This window comes from Eptesicus fuscus, chromosome 8 (assembly GCF_027574615.1).
Source record: "Eptesicus fuscus isolate TK198812 chromosome 8, DD_ASM_mEF_20220401, whole genome shotgun sequence".
Lineage (NCBI taxonomy): Eukaryota > Metazoa > Chordata > Mammalia > Chiroptera > Vespertilionidae > Eptesicus > Eptesicus fuscus.
Genome location: NC_072480.1, coordinates 77,429,843 through 77,454,169, shown reverse-complemented (window position 1 = coordinate 77,454,169; position 24,327 = coordinate 77,429,843). Strand labels below are relative to the sequence as shown.

General features: G+C 42.1%; 1 protein-coding gene across 9 annotated transcripts; it reads right to left on the bottom strand.

The window, feature by feature from the left end:
* Positions 1–658: 658 nt before the first annotated feature.
* INTS10 (integrator complex subunit 10) lies at positions 659–23,616 on the bottom strand. Of its 9 annotated transcripts, none has more exons than XM_028148732.2 (18): positions 23,395–23,616; positions 22,833–22,900; positions 21,082–21,185; positions 20,239–20,378; positions 18,096–18,177; positions 17,500–17,640; positions 16,895–17,066; positions 16,096–16,265; positions 15,104–15,237; positions 14,136–14,292; positions 12,976–13,058; positions 12,132–12,284; positions 11,144–11,252; positions 9,042–9,121; positions 7,719–7,881; positions 6,682–6,775; positions 3,504–3,581; positions 816–1,051 (listed from the first exon to the last, which is right to left on the bottom strand). In XM_028148732.2, exons 1-18 carry the CDS (start codon positions 23,521–23,523, stop codon positions 895–897), a joined length of 2,214 nt encoding a protein of 737 aa, XP_028004533.1. In that variant the 5' UTR covers positions 23,524–23,616; the 3' UTR covers positions 816–894. The 9 variants fall into 9 exon arrangements, with proteins under 9 accessions (XP_028004538.2, XP_028004533.1, XP_028004534.1 ...); XM_028148733.2 differs by having other exon boundaries at positions 14,136–14,289; XM_028148736.2 differs by having other exon boundaries at positions 21,082–21,168; positions 23,395–23,459.
* Positions 23,617–24,327: the final 711 nt, after the last annotated feature.

Genomic DNA, 24,327 nt, shown 5'->3' with positions numbered 1-24,327 from the left:
TGCGGGAAGTGTCACTGAGTTTCTCCAACAAGCTTGAGGCAGAGAAATGAACTTGTCCCTGGTAGATGGCAAGTGCAGGGCCGCAGAGCCAGGGTTGGAAGCCAGTTGGCCAAGTGCCTGGGCAGACACCAGCGGCCCGGGCAGGGCAGGCCCGGCCAGCCTGTGGCCTGAGTGGGGAGGAGGCGCCCCCTCCACCATTCCCTTTCCTGGGCAGTTTGGCAGACACTCCACCCCCAACTCCACCCCTGCCCCCAATCCCATGGCTCCTTGAGTGGAATTCACAGGTTCACTTTGGCATACAGGTTTTTGGTATTAATAAAATTTCCAGAATGAAAAAGTCTAGATGTGTTGATATGAATTTTTAACCACGGCCTAAATGTGGAAAATAAAATCTTGAGATCATAGAAGGAATGATGTATGTTTTTTCAGAGAGGAAGAGAGAGGTAAGATAAAAACGTCGATGAGAGAGAATCATTGGTCGGCCGCCTCCTGCACGCCCCTGCCGCCACGGGGACAGAGCCTGCAATCCGGGCATGTGCCCTGACCATGAATCGAACTATGAACTCCTGGTTCATAGGTCGGCACTCAACCACTGAGCCACTGTGGCTGGGTGAAGGAATAATGTTTTAAAGTAAAGTACACCACAAATTCCTAAAACCTCCAAATTGGGGATGATTTTTTTATTTACAAAACAGATTTTTTTGTTTTACAAAAATTACAAAAAAAAAGACTTTTAAAAAATAGAAGTACCTTCTCAGGCTTTCGGAACTATTTTTAAGTAACCAAGGAGTTAGAACCTAGATGGATTTCTTCGTCTTAAGAGGTGTAAAGCGACATTTATCAAGGCTTCACGTCTCCCCCAAATGTCTGCGTCTCTGGCGGAAAGGGCTCCCGTCAGGCCAGAGTCTGCAGAAGCAAGATCTTCTCGTTGATGCAGAACCTGTGCAGCACCACCATCAAGTTCTCTCCACAGCGGGACACCTGGCGCTCCATGGCCAGGCGGAAGTCCTCCTTCACGCCCTTGGTGATGCCCCGAGTGACCGTGTGGTGCCTGAGGGCAGCGACAGGGAAACAGAGGGACACTGTGCTGAGCGCCGGTTCTCCAGGGCAGGGCCTCTGGGGTAGGAGTAAAGCCTACCTCAGATCTAAGTATAAGTAAGACATTTTAAAAAGAAAGAAAAGCCCTAACCAAACCGCCCCCTTTGCCCATTCCTTCTCAAAGAGACACCTTTCCCATTCAAGAAAAGAAGATTTTAAAGATCTAAATGTTCGGTAAAATGCCACCTGCTTCGCTTTTGAACTCCTGTAGCTTGGCATTATGCATCCCTACGCTGATGTGTGCACAATTCAGTTACTGTGGGCTGAGTGGGTCCAGTCCACACTGCAGAGGCAGCAGCAGGGAGGAGGGAAACCAAAGTGAGTGCCACCGAACAGCTTAGGCACCTGCCCCGTGGGCGGGGCTCCGTGAAGGGCTCAGGGACTGTGCACAGCCGCCGGTCACAAGCACGTCTCTGTCCCCTGCTGCCAGAACAGGACGGCTCCGCTCAGTGCTGAGCCCAGCAGGTCAGGTCTGCTGGCTCCCAGACAAGAGAGAGTCTGGCGCAGGCGGGGAGGGAGCAGCACAGTCCCTGAGCACTAGTCAAAGGCCAGAAAAGCCACCTGAAGCCGGATCCAGTCCATGTGCACAGACCTGCAGCTTGGTGAAGGGCCCGTGGGAGCGCAAGTAAAGATCTCCAACTACATTCTCCAGGGGGTGCTCCAGAGCAGCGGGCGCCAACCCGTGGTCTGCGAGGTCCAAAGGGTTGGCGACCGTTGGCTTAAGGGAACCTTTGGAGCAGCAGTCACCAAGCGGTGGTCCGTAAGGTCCCAAAGGTTGGGGACCGCTGCTTTAGAGAGGGAAACCACACAGGAAATCCCAGAAAAGACACCAACGTGAAGAAGGAAAGAAAAATCTAGCAAAACTCAATGGGTTCAATGACAAGGAAAGGAGTTGTAACACCAGTGCAGTAATTTGGTGGGTTTAGACAAACAGAAGCCACCTCCATTCCCCACCCCCTACTGCCTCACTTCTCTCAGACACAGTAACAGGGATTAAAATTAGACTTTTATGTGCTCGCTTCAGCAGCATATATAATAAATTAGATATTTATGTGTTGGTCAAAAATAACACTATTGAAACCACTCTAAAATGTTTGTTTTGTAAACTTGTACTAGCATGTAAAATAAGTACCACAAAGTCATAAAGTTGCAATGGAAGGAAGAACGGACACCCAGCCTTGTCAGGCCAGTAGTGACACTCCTGGGCCCGCTGCAATGCTGGGGACTGCGCGGTGAACAGCGGTGCCACGGAGAACACACGCGGTTCTTGTGGACTTTTCCAGTCACGTCTGGCTGGTTCACTTGGCAATTAGGACACAGTGTCAGTGAGGCCGAGGCCACGCGTCCCACTGGGAACAGACACAGACCTTAGGCTGTCCTGAGATGCTGCATTTCTGGGAGCCAGCCTACAACCCCAAGTTGGAGCCGACTCTCTGACCAATCAAAAGTTACTGGAAGCCGAGACCGGTTTGGCTCAGTGGATAGAGCGTCGGCCTGCGGACTGAAAGGTCCTGGGTTCGATTCCGGTCAAGGGCATGTACCTTGGTTGCGGGCACATCCCCGGTGGGGGTTGTGCAGGAGGCAGCTGATCGATGTTTCTCTCTCATCGATGTTTCTAGCTCTCTGTCCCTCTCCCTTCCTCTCTGTAAAAAATCAATAAAATATATTAAAAAAAAAAAAGTTACTGGTATTTGCAAACAATCAAGGGCATTGGTGGTGCAAAGCAAACTCTCTTCTTAATACTAGTAAAAATATAATAAGCTATATCCTGCTGATCATGGCTCAAAGGTAGTTTCACATATATACAGAGCAGCACAACTCAGTCATGTGTCCCTCTGGTAAATTTAGATGAAGAGTATTAGCTTTGTGGTTTAATGACAGGATAAATCAGCTAATAACCGTGACATTCTAGCCTACCCAGTATTTTCAATTCAGAAAGACAAGGTCTGAAAAACCAGTGTCGGCGACAGGCCAATACTGTGCTAATGCCTGTTGAGACGGAAATCTTAACACTGGTCACTGGTATAAAAACTTAAGAGTAAACATTTACTTAAAATAAGCTTTAGCATCCTCCAATGTTTATAACGGAATGCCTTACATTTTCTCAAAAGAAGAGTTCAGTGCCTAATGTGCATTCAATCTGACACAGTTTTATGTAACTTCCATGTTTTTCCAGTTCCATAATGATTTTTAAACCGAACACAAAAACACTGGCAACTTATGGCAAAAAAATAAGAAATGTTACAATATTACAGCCAGATGGTTTGCCAAGGAATGCAGAACAAATTAAAAAATAAAGACAGCATGGAAAAGAGCACTGAGGAACAAAGAGCTGAAGACCATGGGCAGTAAAACATGGTGACAAAACAGCACACTATATGAGCAGGTGTTTTTCCACTTGGTACCTGTCAGCAGTCTGTATGCTGGGCTGAAGCACAGGTAAGAATTCCTGCTGCAGTAACCCCATGGGAGGGCTAGTAGGCCTTTAAAAAACAGCAAACGGCAGCATTCAAACACCCACACCGACTCACCCTGCACTGCAAAAACAACACTCCAGAGAAAATGCACAGGACGGGAAGCAGACTATACAGAAACCCTTTAACCACCAAGGCCCCTGACCGCAGCTCTCACTGCACCCGCTGCTGGGGCGCGTCCCGAGGCATCTTGGTTCCTGGTCCCCGCGCTCAGCCCACTTGAGATTTGGCATAAAAAGCAACCACCGAGGAAGAGGACGATGAGATGCAATTGAATGGCAGTGGGGAGAGGGGTGAACATTTGAGAAGACGTGTTTTCAAATCCAGCCTCCTTCACTCTCCACTCTTCTCATGCTCACGCCAGTCCTAGAAATAAACCTGGTGACTTTTTGTAACCATCCTTGACGGGATCGAAGCCCCAAATTGAAGAGGCCCTTCCAAGAGGATCAGAGGGGCTGGCAATGTTTTTGATGAAGAAAGATTAGTTTGAATTTCAAAAAAGTACCGAGAAAAGGAAAAATGGGGGTGGGAAGGGAAAGAGCCTGGGACCCATGGCTTTGCAGAATTCTGTAACAACAAAGATTTAGTACATTAGCTGGGTGATCCCCTCATAGATTATTATCCATCCTATTCAAAGCATACATAGGACACCGTTTCCTATTTCATCCAGTCTAATGCAACTAAGAGACTGCAAATATCAGCACAGAAATTTTTCTCTACTTTAAATACATAAGAGCAAAATGTCTATGTAACAAATAAAGAGCGTATCCCTCCTGTGGGGCAGGCCCCAGGTGCCCGGTGTTCGTACTGTACCTGCTTGCATCCGAGATGCCACAACTAGGACGGACTCACAACCTTACCCAAGGGGAGGGGCTGTACACTGCTCACAACATCTCTGCCACTCAGGCGCAGGGGCCACCCACAAGGTCTGCAATGGCTTCAGAGAATTTGTTTGCAACCCAAAGGGAAAAGGAATATAGTTTTACTCAAGATTTCACCGTACCTCAATTGGCAAGAATGCTCTGGCTTATGCCGCGTGCTTCTCCCGCTGTAGGTTAGGCCTAAGTAATTGGAAATGCAGCTTCAAATGGACTTTGAGACTCACTTAGTGACGACTGGGCAAATTCCTACAAGGTCAGCTCACTAAGTAACAATCCTTATTCCTGCTTTCAGACCGGTTTCCTGCGAAGTTTAGTGGTCTAGCAATTAAGGGTTATGCTGACCACGGTAGGGAGCATGGAGTTACCTCCCAAAAGCCTAGAAATGCATGCTGTGTATCCCTGCCTTATCCTAAACAACCCTTTGCCATATTATGTGGGTGTCTAAGCCCCTTATCTCAGGGGTTGTCTGCATGTACCCGTCACTGTTTAGCTCAGTAAAAACTGGCTAAAAAAGATTCAGTATAATAAACTCTGAGATTCAACTGGTGATTTTCTGGCAATCTATTCTTTCCCACTTCCACAAACAGTTAAGCAGTATCTAAACCAGGGGTGGGGCATGTCCGGCCCATATAAGGCCTTCGAACTCATTTGCTCTGGCCCTTCCAAGGCATTAGGGGTGCGTTAATTGAGTGACCAAATACAGCAGGCTAATTTTTAAGTTGATAATTTTGTATGGCCTGCGAATGATGTTATAAATATCCAAATGGCCCTGGGCAGAAAAAAGGTTCCCCACCCCTGAAGCAAACTGAGAATCTTCTGTAGGTTTACTCCTAAGTAAATGGAGCTGGTTCTACGAAGGCTGTCTATATATTATGATAATTTGTATGATGAATGTTAATGGGAATTAACGAAAAAGCTATGTTTGTATACCCAGCCTCAAACCTAGAAAAGAAATCACAAAATCACAACATAAAGGGGTTATGAAGGCTCCCATGTCAAAAGGAATCTTCATTCTCAAACACTGTTAAGAATATTTTGACCCATGCAATTCTTTTCCCAGTTCGTGTTCAGTCTTTGGAAAGTGAACGGAGATGGGAAGATGAGCATGCCCAGTCCATCTTGCTGAAGCAACCGAATGTATAAATGTCTCATTTTCTTTTAAAAGAGCATTTATTCTTTTGTTTTAAATGTTTAGAATATTAATAACATTTTTAAGATGAAGGACAAGAACCCCACTGAGTCTTCCCTTTCTTTAGACTGGATTCTACAAGACCCTACTATTGACAGCATGTGTCTGCTATGCACAAATTACTGCGGTCACAGAAATCCAGAATGAACTTCTCTTACCTCCTCCTCTTAACATTTCTAAGACTACAGAGATAGAACAAGCTGTGGATATTTCTCCGTCAACAACTGAATACTCGCTCAGGCCACAAGTGAGGGAGAAAGGAAGACATTTTCAGCCTTAGCAGCATTGCCTTCTCCCTCTGGGTCAGTCTCCTGCAGTGACTCTAACGCTGACTATGCAGGACACAAAGGAGGAAGTATGAAAATCACACTATGTGTGGCATTTACAGCACAGAGCATATATCATCCAAACTATGATGAGGATTGAAGGAGAGAAGCAAGATTTATGAGCTATTTAAAAATCATAAATGGTCACTAACTTCCTCTAGGTGTGGGAGGGCATGCCTGAGACCCAGCACCCACCTTCATTTCTTGGGACAGGTGTGCTCCTGGAGGCTCTGGCCTGGGCTACATTTCTTTGTGCTATAAAGCAGTGAGGACTGCTTAGTGGGTCTCAGTTCAACAGTGAAATTCAAGTACAGTTTATAACTAAAGTCTATAGTTTTCCTGATGACTTGTCCTAATCTGGTATTCCAATTAAGCCTGGCTTTTTTTCATTAAAAGCACTCTGTTTAATCAGACATTTACTGACTTAGTCTGTAAATTTTAGAAAGGAAAAGATATCACAAATGAGACTTTTGTTTAGTGAAATAGTTTCAGAAGTGACAAAAACATCCTAGTTTAAATAATGGTTGGTCAGAAATGTCATTAAGGAAACGCCAAGCAAAAGGCACCAGAATCAAATCTGCTCTCAAAAACAGAGACTAGGTTTGGATTCCTTCGTATTAAATTTTTAAAAGGTATAGAAATTTACAAATATTTCCTATAAGCACACAAAAGGTGAGCACTTAGCAGGGGAGAGCAAAAGACAGTCTGCTTACTTGATCAGCATTCCTTGATTGGGCAGTAATTCCAGATGGATTTTCCCACCTTCCTGAGTTCTTAGGTAGGCAAATTCCTCCAGCATGTCAATATCTGCAGGTCAGATTCAGGTTAACCACGTGTGAGAACAAGGTGCCCTGGTCTCTCGGAGGAGGAAACCGCCTTGTAGCAATTGAGGAACTAACACCCCATGACAGCTGGAGAGTCAGTACTGGAACCCAGGTCCCACTGATTCCAAAGCTAATGACTCTCACACCAACCAAACTACCTCACAAAGGTAAATATGTTTTTCACAGAGATGGCAATATAAAATTCTATATGATCATAAGAGCAAAATCTTTTGTTTTCTTAATAAGAAATGAGAGGCATTGTACGCCCAAAAAAGGTAAGAACTATTGCTCTAGGCACTTGGACAAGGATATTAGATTTCTCGCAACTCAAAAATAATGTATTGAGATAAGCGATAAAGTAGAAACACCAAACTGATGCATAACCTTCCATTCAAATGTGGTCTTTCCCTAACAGACAGTCTGAATACAACACTTCTTATCACTGAAAGCGACTGTTGGGCTGCACATTTGCTGAGCCCTCAGTAGCGGTGAGTAGAACTCCAACAACTGATCCCAAGGGATGGCTGATGCCCAGGAGGCTCTCTTCTGAAAGATGAAGGCCTGTGAGCTATTATATACCCTATGGCCATACCAGCAACTCCGGGCCTGTTAGGAACAGGTAGTCTATTACTTGAGGCATCTTGGGCACCTCCCCAGAAATCCCTGGAAATAGACAATGGAACAGGATTGTTGATGTTCCTGATTCCTTACATGACCTCTTTGAAACCTTTTATTTTTTATGACTTTCACAAGACCAATGGCAATTGTCCCACTTTGGATCACCAAACCTTCTCTTTTCCCCCCAAATAGTGAAAACCATTATTTCTACCCAGAATGGGCCATTTGTTTTTGGAACATGCATTCATTAAAAAAATAAAATAAAATAAAAATCAGAATTTCTTATGCTTAAACAAGAAAAAGGATACTTGTAACATAATTGAAAAAATTCTCATATTGGAAATTTCCTTGTTGGCAAATCTTATTGACAGCTTTCAAGAAAAGATTCTCTCCACGCGGCCACTCCTGCTGAAGCAATACGATCACATGCCCCAGAGCCATGTCATCCCTGCTGTCCGTGAAAGCTCTAAGCTGCAAGACAAGGGTTTATGCAGACACAGAAGGAAAAGGAAATCATGGGGCAATCCAAAATACACCAAATATCACTTCCTTAAAAAAATGCTATTATTTGAAAATGCACAATCGAGGTCATTAGCGTAAGAAGGGGTAGAAAACAAACCGGCCTTGCAAGCAGCACACAACTGCCTACCGAGGAGGGAATCCTGACAGAGAAGCCTCAGCCCGCACTGTGCGAATGGGGCTGGCAGGGTTTACATGATATCGTGATGGAACCTGGGCACACACCGTGGGCCCGAAGCTTTGAATTTGGGAATAAGAGCTAGAGAAAGCAGAGTGGTCTATATAACAGAGAGAAGAATTGGGGGATTTCTTTTAAGGAGACAGTTGAGAGAGGAGGGTGGGCAAGAAACCCTCTAGGAGAGAAGGGATGGAAAACATGGACTCGGGGAGAGAGAAAGGTAGTGAGCAAAAAGGAAGTAAACAGCAGTGAGAACTGGAGAAACTGGCAAAGGACTTTTTGATCCAAGTGAGCAGCCATGCCTAAAATCACACTTTTCTATCCCCCCAAGTGATTCTGATGATGAGTTAAGTTTGGAATAACTACTCTAAAGGGACACCCAGTACTATCGTCCTCTTGCTCATAAAACCTGTCTACTCTCAGGCTCCACAGCGCCTGCAGCTGAGGGCCTGGCGTTAGGTCAAGTCCTTAACCTTCCCCAGCTCTGCGGGGCCTTTGCTGGTGTTCATCCTTATGCCTGAAACGCTTCCACCCACTGTATCTTTATGATGTTACTCACTATCCCTCTATGAACCCAACATTGACAACCCCTTCTTCTGTAACTAATATATTCTGAATTGTATAGTAATTCATAAATATTTACTGAACACTGCTACAAGCAAGGTTATTTGCATATTTGTCCCACTATTATTTGCAAACTTCTCAAGGATGGGGATCACTTCCTACTCATCTTCGCCCAGTGCGGTCTGTATTTAATAACGGTCTGTTCACTCCCAGCCACGCACTTTCCTCACCACACCACCTGCATTTGCAAAGGACTAAACTAACATTTGTTCTCAAAGTTCTGAAGTCAAGTTATTCTGAATCATCTGAACAATATTCCAAATTAAATTTCTTTCACACAAAATGAACTGTCCCACAACTTCAAGCTTACCTTAAAACAAGCTAGCATTAAATGCAGGCAGTACGGCATGATAGCCTTGCTGGTACAAGGCAGAAGCTTCAGGTCCGAACCTAACAAAAGTCCACAATATGCTTGTTATTATCAAAGAAAACAGCTTTGAAAAGCAAATGTTTAAGATGCTTTCCTAAAAAAAAAGGATGAACAACAGTCACATGATTTCATAAATAGTTAAACCACAATTATGTTTAGTGGAGGTGAAATTGGTTTTTGAATGGTCTCTGAATTTCATTTATCAATCTTCTTTCCTAAACTTGCTGAATCTATAGATATATTGGGGAGAATTGGTACCTTAACCATACTGAGTCTTCTATCTACAAACATGATTTTTTTAAAAATGGATCTTGGAAAAGGGAAAGAAGGAAGGGAGAGGGAGAGGGAGAAGGAGAGACAGATAGACACAGAGAAACACCAACTGGTTGCCTCTTGGATGCACCCCGAAAGGGGAATTGAACCTGTAACCTGGGTATGTGCCCTGAACGAAATCAAACCCATCACCTTTCAGTGTACAGGATGACACTCCAATGAACTGATCCATTATTGGCCAGGGCCACGAACAAGATTTTAACATTTCTTTCATTAAATTTATCCCTATGTATTCTATGTTTTTTGATGGTGTTCTATTTGGAGATTTCTTAGGCTTTTCTATGTAGCCAAATATGTAGCTGTAAATAATGGCGGTATTTTTCAACCTTTATGCCTTTATCTCTTCTTTTTGCCTATTATATTAGCGAGACTATTTTGAATGAAGTGGTGAGAGCAGACATCCTTCTATTGCTGCTGATCTTGGGGAGCATTCAATATTTCATAGTTAAGTATGATGCAAGGAAGTTTCCTTCTATTTTCAATTTGCTAAGATTTTTAAAATCAGGAATAATAAATGTAAACATAATTAAATTCTACCTATTAAGACAATCATGATTTTCCTCTTTTCATCTGCTAATGTGGTGAATTAGTTATTGATTTTTTAATGTTAAATGACTTGCATTCCCTGTATATTCGGTCACTTGTATTACCTTTCTTATATATTTGTCTTGCTACTATTTAGTTAAGGATTTTGGCATCTAGGTTCAGGAAGAGCACTGGACTTTAATGTTTTCTTGTAAGGCTCTTATTTGGTTTTGCTATCAGAGTTATGTTGGTCTTAAAAACTGAACTGAAAAGTATTCCCTCTTCCTCTATTCCTCAAAGAGTGCAGGTAGGATTGGTATTATTTCTTCCTAAATGCTTAGTAGAATTCACCAGTGAAGCCATCTGGACCTGGAGTTTTCTTTGTGGGAGACTTCTGATAACAAACTTAATTTCTTTGATAGATATAGGAACATTCAGATTTTCTAATTCATTTTGTGTCCATTTGGGTAAGTTGTGTTTTTCAAGGAATTTTTCCATTTCATCTAAATTGCTGAATTTATTGGCATAATGTTGTTCATAACTTACTCCCTTAATGTCCTTGACTTCAGGAGGCTCTGTAGTGACATTCCCCCTTTCATTCCTGATACTGGTAGGCAGTTTCACTTTCTTCTGGATCAGCCTTGTTAGGGTTTATCAATTTTATTAGCTCTTTTCAGAAAACCAACTGTTAGCTTTACTAATTTTCTCTATTTCATTGACTTCTGCTCATATTGTTATTATTTCCTGCCTTCAGCTTTCTTTGGGATTAATGTGTTCAACTTTTTCTGACTTTTAAGGTAGAAATTTAGATCAGTGAATCTTTCTTATATAAGCATTACAGCTAAATTTATGTAGTTTTTAAGCAACATGCAACTTGAAGTGCAGCTCAAAAGAGCTCAAGAGGGATATGTACGATCTACACGTTTTCCTAGAATTGGTAAAGGAAGGAAAAGGAGTTCAGAATTGAAGAGATAACAAACTTAAGAAATGAAGAGAACTCTGGAAGAAAGGCAGACTTACAGCGACTTAGGAAATCAGAGCCAAGAAAAAGGGATTACCTTTTTATACACTTTGTCAAGCCCTGCAGATCACACAGTACTATCTTATAAGGAATTATAAAAAATTTCCCAGCCTTGGGTCCTAAAGCTATTTTTACAAAATAAAAGTAAAACTTGTCACTGTACCTTTTCTAAATTTGGGCTTTACTTTTGAAGGTTCTTCCTGTGATTTGCCTCCATCTTGAATGGGGAGCACCATGTAGCACATCAAATCCAGGACTTTTTCACATGTCATCTGGGAAGACAAGGAGAAGGAGCTAATGCGGAGTTTCTGAAACTGAAAGCAAACCGACACCACACTGACTATCTGTGTACAACTGGGCAACACGTGCACACAGCGTCTGTGGCAATGCCTCCAGATCCTTCAAGTGGCCATCACTGTTTGCTCAACACACAGAGAAAGTAACAGTAAGGTGAAATCTATGTACTAGACCTCTGAGGGAACAATAACTCGTTCTCTGTTGTTAAAAAAAAACACCAACAAAACAAAACTTACTACTTAATCAAACTACCAATGTATTAAATAGCATAGTGGCAACGCAAAAGAAGTATGTCCCTGTCTTTAAAACATTTACTAACTCACCGGATAGAAAAATTAACAAAACAGGACATACAGTATGAACTGAATTCAAACATTTATTGAGTATGGAAGCTGTGCAAACTACTGTGATAGGTAGTAAGATGTCCAAGATAAAGAACACTGTGAAGGAGGGGCTCACAACCACAGAGATACCCTGAGGTTTGGATAAGCTAATGTAAGTCCTCATTCCCCACTGAGTAAAGGCCCCTTCTGTTCAGAACCTCAGGCCTGATTCCACTCTGAAGGGATTTCAGGCAAGAAAGTTAAAAAAAAAAAAAAAAGGAAGAAAGATAATCTTCCAACAAAATGGAACAATAATAAAGCACCGAAGCCCAATTTCAGGGAAGCTATAGTAGAGGGAAAATTAAGTACAACACAATCACTGTGATTTCCCAGCAGATTGGGTAATAAATCTAGGCAGAAAGAACAAATTTCCAAGCAAACACGCACAGAATTAAAAAGCCACTCAAGGAGAAAGAGCAGACCAGGATAGCTGAGTGCCCCTGAGGGCCCGAGCAAGGTGTCAGTACTCACTCTGTACTCCCCTAGAGCAAAGTGGCAAGTGGCCAGCTGGATGAGCGCCCTCTGGTGCTCCAAGGTGCCCTGTCCCGTGAGCTGTGGCTGAGGAAGTGATCCCTGGAGAGCTGCTAAGTGATGCAGGCTGGCTATTGCCTTTTTATATTGACCCTTAGAAAGATAAACAGCAAGAAGGGGAAAAATACTGCCATTAAAAACCAACCAACCAACCTCCTGAGTTAACTAAGCAACTAGCAAATAACAAATAAGGTACCTCTGCTTGATTCCCCAAGGAGGAATAAGGAGGCTTAGCAATGGCCTTTCTGGTCTTAAATCTTAAGACTAAATAAAATGACAAAGTACATTTTGATAAAGTACATTTTGAATATACCATTCCTCCATCAACATTTTACTACTAAGACCACTTCTCTTTTATGAAGGGTGAAAGCAGCAACCTGTCCATTTCCACAAGAGGCTGAAAGCTCTCCATCCCATTAGTGAATGGTCTGCTCTCTCCATTCCACGCAGAAGGAGCTCAGCAACAGCAGAGCAAGGCAGAAACTCTTCACAGAGTAGAGAGGAGGAGGAGTGAGAAGTACCCATCTTTTAGTGAAAAGTAAAAATCTTATTTTTACAAAGGACTAGACTGGACATACCAAAAGCAATACAGAAGATGCAGCCTTGCTGTTTTGGAGTTACTGTGAGATGAAAGTGAACCACAATTCCTCCGTCACTGAAGACAGAACACCCATCTTCAGAGCAGGGACTAATAGTCCACAGAGGGACATACACATTTTGCATGCTGATGGTTAGCAACAGTCATCCTGTACAGACACAGGTGCTTAAATATACATGACTCTACCTGATAGATGATCATATCAGTGAGGAAGATTCTTAACCAAAGCCAAGTATCCGTCTTCCATGCCAAACAAATTCTTGTAAATTCTGAGCGAGAATTCAAAGCAAATTTACCAAAAATATGTAACACAGAATAGAACGAAATAACCCAGTAAGAGAGAACAACAGTCAGAGAAACACATTACCAAAAAAATAGACATTAATTGTAGTCTGATTTCTAAAACAATGGTCTAGAACTTCAATTAGACAGTGAAGTTAGAACAGAATACTTAGTAATACACAAGCACATTCTTATTAGGCACCAACATTTACTGAGCACATGCGATGTGCCAAGAACTGTTTCAAATGCTCTTCACATATTACCTCCCTTATCTTTTCAATTACTTTGCTCCTCCCCCCAAAGATCTTGTTTTACGTTTACCCTGTTAAAATACTATGCAACACTAAGAGTTTTATTCCTTTTTAAGATCATTTGTAGCTAAAGGAAAAGTCACATACATGCTCACAAGTCTAGATGCAACAGGAGAAACAGAATGATGCTATATTTACTTAGAAACATGACCAAGGGCTCTGTATAGGCACGTGACAGGAGCAGGACAGGGCATGAATGTCCACTGGCTAAAAGGAAGTAATGAACCTTGACTCCAAAGGATGGCAAAAATAAAGTGCTGGTCATTTGTAAGAAATGCTGATATACTTAATAGTTTAATATTATTCAGATGAAACACCCTATTTTTATGCCTATATTTCAAAGAAAACAGGCTTTCTATAGCATTTGGATTTTGAGGTTTTCAGGCAGTGGAGTTAATGCAGATGGAAAACAGCATTACCTTTTATATTCTTAGTTACATGTGGTTAAGGAAGATAAAGAGCAATAGGACAGGATAATTAAAACCACAAAACAAACAAACCCAGAAAAAAAAAAGGCCAGCAATAGAAATTTTAAACGATACAAAATTCTCCCTCTACTTCACCCCAACCCTGACTATAATATACACTCAGAGCAGAAGCTAAGAGGTGAATGGTTATTTGACTATTAATAACTGATTAAATATCTTACTTAATTTAGCCATAAGTGACTTGACATATCAAGTAAATTTTTTTTAGCACAATGATTTTATATAGAAAAATTAAACAACACTAATAGGACAAGCATATTCTTACCCTTGTCAAGGAATTCTAGGGAATAGAGCAACTCCCAGCTCTCCCTGGCCAACTTAAAGCTTTCTAACACTTCAATTGAGTTAGCAAGTTCTGCTTTATTGATGATAATGTGACGATTCCTTCCTTTTGCTGAACAGTCCTCATCGTCTGAACTCTGCTTAGAGAATGTGAAGAACATGGATAATTCTTTGTTGTGGGGGGTTTTCCTGTGTATTGTAGAATTTCTGGCAGTTATCCCTGCCTCTACTCATCACATACCAATAGCAACCCTTCCCCACCCAGCTATGATATGACCATCAAAAATGTCCTTTGGCCGAAACCGGTTTGACTCAGTGGATAGAGCGTCGGCCTGCGGACTCAAGGGTCCCAGGTTCGATTCTGGTCAAGGGCATGTACCTTGGTTGCGGGCACATCCCCAGTAGGGGGTGTGCAAGAGGCAGCTGATCGATGTTTCTCTCATCGATGTTTCTAACTCTCTATCCCTCTCTCTTCCTCTCTGTAAAAAATCAATAAAATATATTTAAAAAAAAAATGTCCTCTGCCCTGGCCAGTTTTGCTCAGTGGATAGTGAGTCAGCCTGCAGACTGAAGGGTCCCAGATTCAATTCTGGTCAAGGGCACAGCCTTGGTTGCAGGCTTGATCCCTGGCCTTGGTTGGGGCGCATGCAGGAGGCAACCAATCGCTGTGTCAGACACACCGATGTTTCTGTCTCTCTCTTTCCTTTCCACTCTCTCTAAAAAGCAATGGAAAAATATCCTTGGGTAAGTATTAACAACAACAACAAAGTCCTCAGATATTGTCAAGTGTCCCTAGGGGTCAAAATTACTTCTAGCTGAGAACCACTGATTTATACAGTAATTACATGTTATAACTTTATCAATTTAGTTCCAAAGCCATATTTTACAAGGATTAATTTCTTAAAAAAATCATAAGCATATAATCTATTAATAATCACTGAAAAGGATTACCATGGGTTTTTCTCTTCCTTCAGCCAGTTTCCTCTTTTTATGTATGTGTTTATTACGATCAATTTCTATATCACCATACACATTTGATACATCTTCCAGGAGAACCAGTGGAACTTGGCTTGGGGCATTAGGACCTTTGGGTGGGGTAAAACACCAACAATTAAAAATGTAGCAAGGAAAAGAACACTTAATATCAGGTGAAAGTTTACTCAACTTTTATGTAAAAATATAGGTCATTAAAAAATTGTTCAGTGTGACCCCAATTAGGAAAACAAACAAGTATATACGTATAGAAAAAGACTGTACAGGAATACACCAATTGTTAACAGAGGTTCTCCCATCAGTAGCAGATTACAAAAAAAGTTCCTTTTTTGTATTTGTTCTTATGTTTTTACAAATTTTTTTACCATAATCATGAATCATAAAATTACCAAAAGAAGTAAGCCTACAAAATTACACGTACATGATGGTTACAAATTCCAAACAAATCTAATATATGAAAAGACTACAAGGCAATACACAAAAATGAGAGTTGTGTTATACTGGAAGAATTATGGGAGATTTCATACTCGTATTTTTATTTTCCAGAATTTATATGAATATATATTTTTTTCTCTTACCATTCCAATTTTAGTCTATGTGCTGCCGAAGCAAACACTATACTAGTGTGTGTGTGTGTGTGTGTGTGTGTGTATAATTTAAAGTCTTTGCCTATTGCAGTCTTTGTGAAATCTACTTCAATACTTTGCTACATCTGCTTTTGCAAAATATAGGCATTCAATGTCTGCATTTAGTTTCATATTGTCACTACATTTTTTGATATAGAAACTTTAAATGAAGACGTACTTACATAAACCAACAATAACTTAAAAAAGTGCTGGTATCACCCCACAATTATCTGGATCCAAGAACAATGTTAAGGTAAGCATTTTTATCTTCACCATCCCCGCCGAGGCCAGTATTTTGGGACACTCTAAAATTCTTAAACCAACCTTGGAAGAGAGATGGCTGTATGCTATTGACATACTGGAATGCATTTTTAAAGAAGACCAACATTGTGGAATAAACCACTTGGTTTTTATATTTTGCATGAGCTTCATTATCAAAGTTGTTCATGTATCTGCAGAGATCCTTCATTCTGTGCAAAATATCACCATAGCTTCTGAAAGATGAAGAATGATAACATTTGCTTAGTTACTCTGGGCTTGTCAGCAAAAGGTTGAAAGAAATGTCCCAGTAGAGCCATCACATTTACCAAATGCAGCTTTAGGCACGTAAAACTAGTCTTTATTGTCCACATATGGATGCAAATTCTCCTGAATTAGAGCAGCGATTAGACCAATATTTTATGACACAAACATGCCAAGTAGCTTCTCTTTCCTCTGAACATCAAGGAGTACTTCAAACTCAACATCACCTTAAGAGTTCCTATTTCTGTTGAAAATCTTTTAATAAAATGAAAAACTACCTTATTTTGCATAAATACTATGTTACAGAATTTACCCAAAAAGAGATGTACCAATATCCTATTTAATAAAGAGCTAATATGCTCATTAGACCGAATAGCCGGACGACCTTCTGGCCACCCTTCCAGACAAAGCCGGGGCTGTGAGGGCCGGCAGAAGCAGCCAGAGCTGCGAGGACCGAGTCCTTGCACGGATTTCCTGCATCAGGCCTCTAGTATTAATATATTAGTTGCTTTAAAAAAAAAAAAGTGTTTTTGTTTCTTAGGATCCTGAGATTATGCTATCAAAGATTTGTTAGGTAATTCTAGAAACGAACAATTTTTACCGTCTTCCTTTATCCATCTGCCATTCACATCTCATTCCAACAACATTCAAAATCTTAAACAACCTCTCCCAAGGGTCCAGAATCTGGGATGATTTTTCAGTCAATCCTTCTATTATGTACTTCTGAGAGCTACGTTTGCTAGGTGACATTAAATCAGATGTTTCTTGCGCACCTGAGATGTAAGAAAAAAATAGCCTGCAATTAACATTACTACTTAACTGTTTATATGGTACTTGATAGAGCAAAAAAAAAAAAGTCTCACTCCCTATTCAAAAAGCTAGAGCACAGAATCTCATGTGTGTCTCTTGCCCAAGGACCTACACTGGCCACTGGTATAGTAGGAAGTGACTTTTGAGCTGTGGTACATGTATAAAGCTCAGTGTATTAACAGAGTTCAACAAGTTAACTGTTGCAATTAAGGGGTAAAATTGAGTCCAGAAAAGTCTCATCTCTTAACTGCAATATTTCTTTTCTAGAAACCATCTTTTAGAAACACTATCAAACTGGTATGTATCCAGAAGGAATAATCAGAATGATGAGGGAGTTCGGACTTTGCAATTTTACTAAAGTCTGTCTAAACAAGACTGTAGTACATTCCCACTTACCTTGATGCTGATTCTCTATCTGAGTAGACCTGGTGACATAATTGATATAAAATTCAGCTGCTTTGTTCAAGTACTTGTATAATAAATTGGCAGGCAACCGAACATCATGGTTGTTAATTATTAAAGGAAGGACATCACAAACTGTTGATGAGGAAAAATAAGAAAAAAATGGTTTAGTTGTCTATCGTAGGGTTCCGACAAAAACAAAATTTATTTTCGAGTTCACTTAATGTACGGGGGACAAACCCTTATGGCACATTTACTTGAAAACTGCAGTGCAGAGGCACACCAGTGGGTGAAGTCCGCGAGAAGACACGGGCAGATTCTATATTGTGGGTAAGGTGTGTGTTTATTATTACACTGCATACTTAAATATACAGTCACACATATTCTTTGGGAGATATCAAATATTACATTACAAAAACTTAGAAGTTGTTTAAAATGCTTTCTGGACTGAAAAAATAAACAAGGATTTACAATGCCGAAATATGAAAAGTTCCTTTGCTTTCTACCAATGACCTGATCCCTGAAATGATATTTACCCCTGCATATTCTATGTAGCATAAGGAATTAATACAAAATACAGTTTTTCTTACCAAACAATTTTCTAAAGCAGTTAACAGGAGATTCCTGTTCTTCAATGGTTTCGGCCTCTAGCAGTGCCTCCCCAAGGCCAACCTGTTTCAAAATACATTTAATCATTTAAATGTGTTACAGTTTAACATGTCAGAATTACACGAAGAAATGGTATTTTTTGTTTTTAATTCTCACTCAAGGATATTTCCCCCCCAATGGTTTGTAGAGAGTGGAAGGGAAGGGGAGAGCCAGAGAGAGAAACATCAATGTGAGAAACATCGGTTGGTTGCCTCCTGCATGTGCCTCAACCGTGGCCTGGGGCCGAGCCTGCAACCGAGGTACGCACCCTTGACAGGAATTGAACCCAAGACCCCTCAGTCCAAGACCCAACGCTCTAACCACTAAGCCAAATAGGCTAGGGCAATAGTGTATTTTTAAACTTACCACATAGTTTGTATATTCAAGCTTCCCCAGAAACAAATATCTCATATTAAAGACTAGAAAACAAAAAGACACCAGCAACACAGCTCAGAAGGGAATCCCTAATTCACCTGACCACAGATCACTTTGTCTGTGTTATTTTCCTCTGAAATGGTAATATGAAAACGCTAGCAAAATGTGTAAGAAACTTAAAGAATGCACTGGAACTAGCGATAGAATGATAATAGAGATGTAGAGATTTTCTAAGAAATGTGGAAACTAACTTTACTATCTACCTCAAGATGTGTTATGTAGATGAAACATCACTTTCAAGAGTTGTCTGGAGTAGCCAGTCGTACAGCCCGCAGTAGGCTGGACAGACTGTAGGAGTTTTAACCTTTTGCACTCGGATGTCGAGTGTGACTCGACACGGTTAGCATTAGAATAAAGGAATTGAGAAAAAGCAAGCGAGTGCAAAGGGTTAAGCCACCTTTCCATTACTGATGCTCTAGCATAGTAGAAAGTTGGCTGATCAAATCACCAAGATGTCAGCATTATCTTCCTTGCAACTATTTGGCATGCACAAGGCTGGGGTGTGACAATGCGAGAGATTACCCAGCACAGAAAGTTTAAAGTCAGAGCAATGATCAGGGACTACACTGGGCTGAATAGTGTCCCGTCCGAAATTCATGTCCACCCAGGACCTCAGAATGTGACCTTACACAGATGTTACCTTACAAAAATGTGAGCTCTTTGTAGATACAATTAGGTAAGATGAGGCCATACTGGATTAGGGTGGGACCTAACTCAATGACCTTATATAAGAAGGTCATGTAGCCGAAACCGGTTTGGCTCAGTGGATAGAGCGTCAGCCTGCAGACTGAAAGGTCCCAGGTTCGATTCCAGTCAAGGGCATGTATCTTGGTTGCGGGCACATCCCCAGTGGGGGGTGTGCAGGAGGCAGCTGATCGATGTTTCTAACTCTCTCTCTCTCTCTCCCTTCCTCTCTGTAAAAAATCAATAAAATATATTTAAAAAAAAAATAAATAAATAAATAAATAAGGTCATGTAAAGACACAGACACATAGGAAGCAGGCCATGTGACAATGGAGGCAGAAACTGGAATGATGTAGCTGCAAACTGAGGAATGACAGACTGCTGGTGACCACCCAAAGCTAGGAAACAGTAGGAAGATTAATGATTTGAATCCTGACTCTCCCACTTACGGAAAATTACTAACATTTAAGATTCAGTTCCCTCATCTGTAAAGTGGATACTATCTACCTCAAGGGGTCTGTGGAGAATAGAAGGAAATTCCTAACAGTTCCCAATGCCTGCCAATAGCACTCAATTATTACGGATGTAAGAAAAGGGCATGAATAGAGAGAAAACAATGTTCATAGCGCAAAAGCACGTGAAAAACATGTCTGTTAAGAATATACACTATGGCTCTCATTAAAATTCAAACACATTTTTGAGAACATTGGAATAATATTATTTTAAAAAAAACTTTACTCAAAGCTCGGTGACTGTTTTCTTACACTGATAAAAACAACTTCTACTGGAAATGAATAGTTTGGTAATAGTGACATCCTTCTAGCTTTATTGATATTTAAGTTCAACCTTATCTAATGTTCCTCAGAATTTCTGCTTTACAATATCCACTACAGCTCCTAAGCACACTGATGAATTTGTTGATGAATTTTATTTTCTCTTAAGGAAAAGGAGAGGATCAAATCTTACCCCATGCTGCACCACTGTTTCAGGGAAGCGTCTCAAAAGCAGCAGCAGCATTTCTGATCGTTCCAATGTGTTGAAGCATTGTTCCGTAACCTTGAGTAACATTTCACACTGGACCCGACCAGGAAGAGTTTCAAATAAACCTGAACATAGTATATCACGCTTTTAAAAGTTCCTTTCAGAAAGAACACTGAAGCAAAAGTGTAAGTAAGGCATTTTTATATACAGAACAGTCAATACTATGTGAAGAATCACTGTTCTTGGGTTTCACCTACAACCTAGAAGGCTTTTGGGTCAGAGAGTATTGGGCACAAGATGTTTGTTGAATGACTATAAAAACCTTCTTGGGATCCAGAAGACAAGAATGATATATATGAAAGGTCACAACAGTGCTTGTTGCTGGCTGGAACAGAGAACATGCACTTGTTTAAGTTGAAAGGACCTAAACTGTCTACTTTTCTATCCAGAATTTGAAATACTTGATTGGCTATAGCAACCAACACAGAGTAAAGGTTTAAAGAAAGGTCATAAATTATTACAGTTTCTCTCCTGTTTTGTGGAGATCTGCCTAATGTACAGATACTTTTCGATTGCTGTAAAACCTGCTAAAAATATATTCAGTTCCCTGAACTGATAAATCCACATCCTTTAAGGAAGCTTACAGGATTCTAATCAAATGCTTCAAGGACCAAGTGACACCATTTGTACAGACTTCCGTTGCCAAGAATAAAACATACATATGGGTACCAATATTACAGATGTCATTTTTTGGCTAAATTACTACATTTAACCGGGTATTCCAGAAACAGTAATTTATACACTGTTAAGTAATTACTCCATTCTTACTTCTTAAAAATTGGGTTTGTTTATCCTGTGAATCGTTCCTTAATGCTGATGTAATAATGCTGATTTCTCTCCATACCACCGGCTGATCTGGGAAATTCACAAACCTAGTTTTAAAATGAATGCATTAAATTAAAATGTCAGATTCTATATAATATCCAACAAAGAAAGTAAGAACATTAACATTTGAATAAAAACACACTTTTCATTATTACAAGTGAATATGTAGATGTACTAAAACAAACCAAAATAAAGATATAAAAATAAAAACTAATTTTAAAAAATGAGGGTATCAGCCCTGGCCAGTGTGGCTCAGATGGTTGAGCTTCTTCCCGTACACCAAAAAGGTTGTGGGTTCGGTCCCTGGCGGGGTGCACACTGGAGGCAACCAAGCGATGTTTCTCTCTCACATTGAAGTTTCTCTCTCTTTCTCTCCCTTCCTCTATAAAAAAAAAAAAATAAAAAATAAATAAAAACATATTTTAAAAAATGAGGGTACCCACAAAACTTTTTAGAGATTTTTGCAAGTGAATAAGTAATATTTCATAATGTGTAAAGTACTTCGAAATATCAACTAGAAAAAAAAAAAAGGTACCCAAAGAAAAAGTGAGCAAAGGCAAATCACAGAAAAAAACACAAGTAGCCAAAGAGAACATTTGAGAAGATTAGAAATATAACGGAGACAACTATTTAAAAATAGCAAAATACCATTTTCTATCACACTGGCAAAAAATGAAATCTGATAGAAAGTCTGATAATATCCATTGTTGGCAAAGGTATGGAAAAATGGACACGCATACACCGTAGGTGAAAATGTAAATTGTAAGAGTATTTTTGGGAGAGTACTTTGACAGTGTATCAAAATTTAGAATGTGCAAACGTTCACTAGGAAAATCCATGTAGAATCTATTATACAGAAAACATCAAAATATGGGTACAAAATTGCCTATGGACACTGCACATCAAATTTGGAAACTACCAATAAAAGAGTGGTTATGAAATGCTATGCAGACATGAAGAAGAATGAAGTCGATCTCCACCTACTAACAGGAAAAGGGATCCTTTACAGTGGGCGAAGCGAGCAAGCTGCAGAATAATTAGTATGGCCTCGCTTTTGTAATCCACCCCCCAAACGTGTTATATGCATCGTGTGTATGTGTACCATACACACACACACACACACACACACACACACACACACACAAAACTTAACTCTGGCTGAATTTAGGAGGGTGGGGGGAGGCTTTCACTTTTTATTCTGTATTGCTTCAGTATTGTTTTAACTTTTATATAGAGCAGTGATGGCGAACCTATGACACGCATGTCAGCACTAAATATTTAGTTTTGGGCTTATTAAATGCAATTATATATAACAATTATACATTTTTGTTATTTAAACTATAAAAATCGCGAAATAATGTTTTTTCCTCAAAGTGACACACTACCCGAGTTATGCTCAGTTTTTTGGCGAAGTTGGACACACACCAAGCTCAAAAGGTTGCCCATCACTGCTACAGAGCATCACGTGTTATTTCCAAAATAAAAGAAATTCTTGGACAGCAGAAGTGTCAACAAGAAGCATAAAAGACTTCTCTGCAGAAGGCATGTCAGCAATGAACGGAAGGCCTAGAGCCCTGTCTAAACAGGGATGTGGATGAACGTGAACGCGCTCTTCCTCCAATGCCCACTTCGCGGAAACAAAACCGCAGGCGAGACCCAGCGCCGGGAACGTGAAGCCCCGGGTCCCCACTCACATGTCGTACAGCAGCCTCCCCGCGGTGGCGGTGCGCTCCGCATTCCGCTCGATGGTGTACATCTCGTACTGCAACACAGATCAGGCCCGTCAGGTCCCCACCTCCGCCGGCCTCGCCGGGGGGCCTGGGGGGCGGTGTGCCCGAGAGAGAGCCAGGCATCACCCGGGGCCACGGGGCCACGGGGCCGGGTTCCCGGGATTAGTGGAATAATGTCTTAAAAGTCGAAGGCGCTGCACAAATAAATGGCTGCCATCGTGATAAATGAACGACCGAAAGCCCTTCCTCGTGGCGTGGGTGTGCGGTCGGGGCCACCCAGCAGTCAACACGCGCCACGCCTCCTACCAGACCCGCCCTCCTGGGGGTTCGCGGGGGCTCCGGGGGCTGGCCCCGCGGGGGAGAAGGCTTGTGGAAGGTGCGGGAGAACGGGGCGGGGAGGAGGTAGCGAGAAGCGGGGAAACGGAGGGCAGGGCGGGCGGGCAGGAGGCGGCCCATCCCGGGCGACCGGGCGCCGCTAAGCGGCTCGCACCTCCCCGAGGGTGGAGCGCGCAGGGCCCGACCTCACCTGGATGTTGAAGTCGGCGGGGTAGAGGCTGCGGGCCGTGATCAGCCACGCCTTGGCCGCCCACAGGTCCTGCTGCACCAACTCCCGGGCTCGCTGCACCAGGAACTCGCAGTCGCCCTGGGCCGACATGGCCCAGGAGGGGTCGGGCCGCTGGCCTGAAGCAGCCGAACCTTCCGGCTCCGGAGACACTGCCAACGCCGTGGCCGCCGCCGCCGCCGCCGCCGCCGCCGGGAAGGTTACTGCGCATGTCCGGTCGCACGGACGCCGGCAGTGGATCGGGAAGAAGTTTTCCGGGTTTTGTGGGCAGCCTCTTCCGGTCGGCTCTCAGTGACCGCCAGGCCGCTTCCTCCTCCGCGCAGCTAGTGTTTTGGAGGAGTCTTCCAGGTCACCTCCAAAATCTGGAGAAGTGGATTCTCACTCGGGCGGGTTTCACCAAGACCCTGGTCAGACCAGGGAGCATGCGCGGGAAGCTGCGGTCGGTAGGCTGCGTTTCCCAGGGCAGGCAACTTCGGAGCGGGCGCGCGGAGATGGGCGGTCCCAGGTGGCGGGCGGTTCCCGGGACCAGGCTGGGAAGAAGCTCGAGAGGAAAATCATAGGGCGGCCCGGGAGCCGGTGGGAAGGATCCCCGTCGTCCCGGCCCGGCCGGGTTGAGGGACTGGCCCCTGGGTCACTGCCCGGGAGTAGATTTAGGAGAAAAATCTGGGGCACGGTGCTCGGTGCAGAGGGGAATGGGATGCCTCCTCGCGTTTGGTCTGGTGCCTTTTATCTTTTCTAAGTACGTCTGTATTTTACTGCTGCGCCTTCATTAGCTGGTTTTCCCAACAGACAGTTATTGAGCAGTTGCAGTAATTGGTCTGTGGGGGCTGCAAAGGTGATTGTGCCTGTCCCAGCAAGGGATTTACGATGTTATGGACGTATGACCTACAGAAAAAT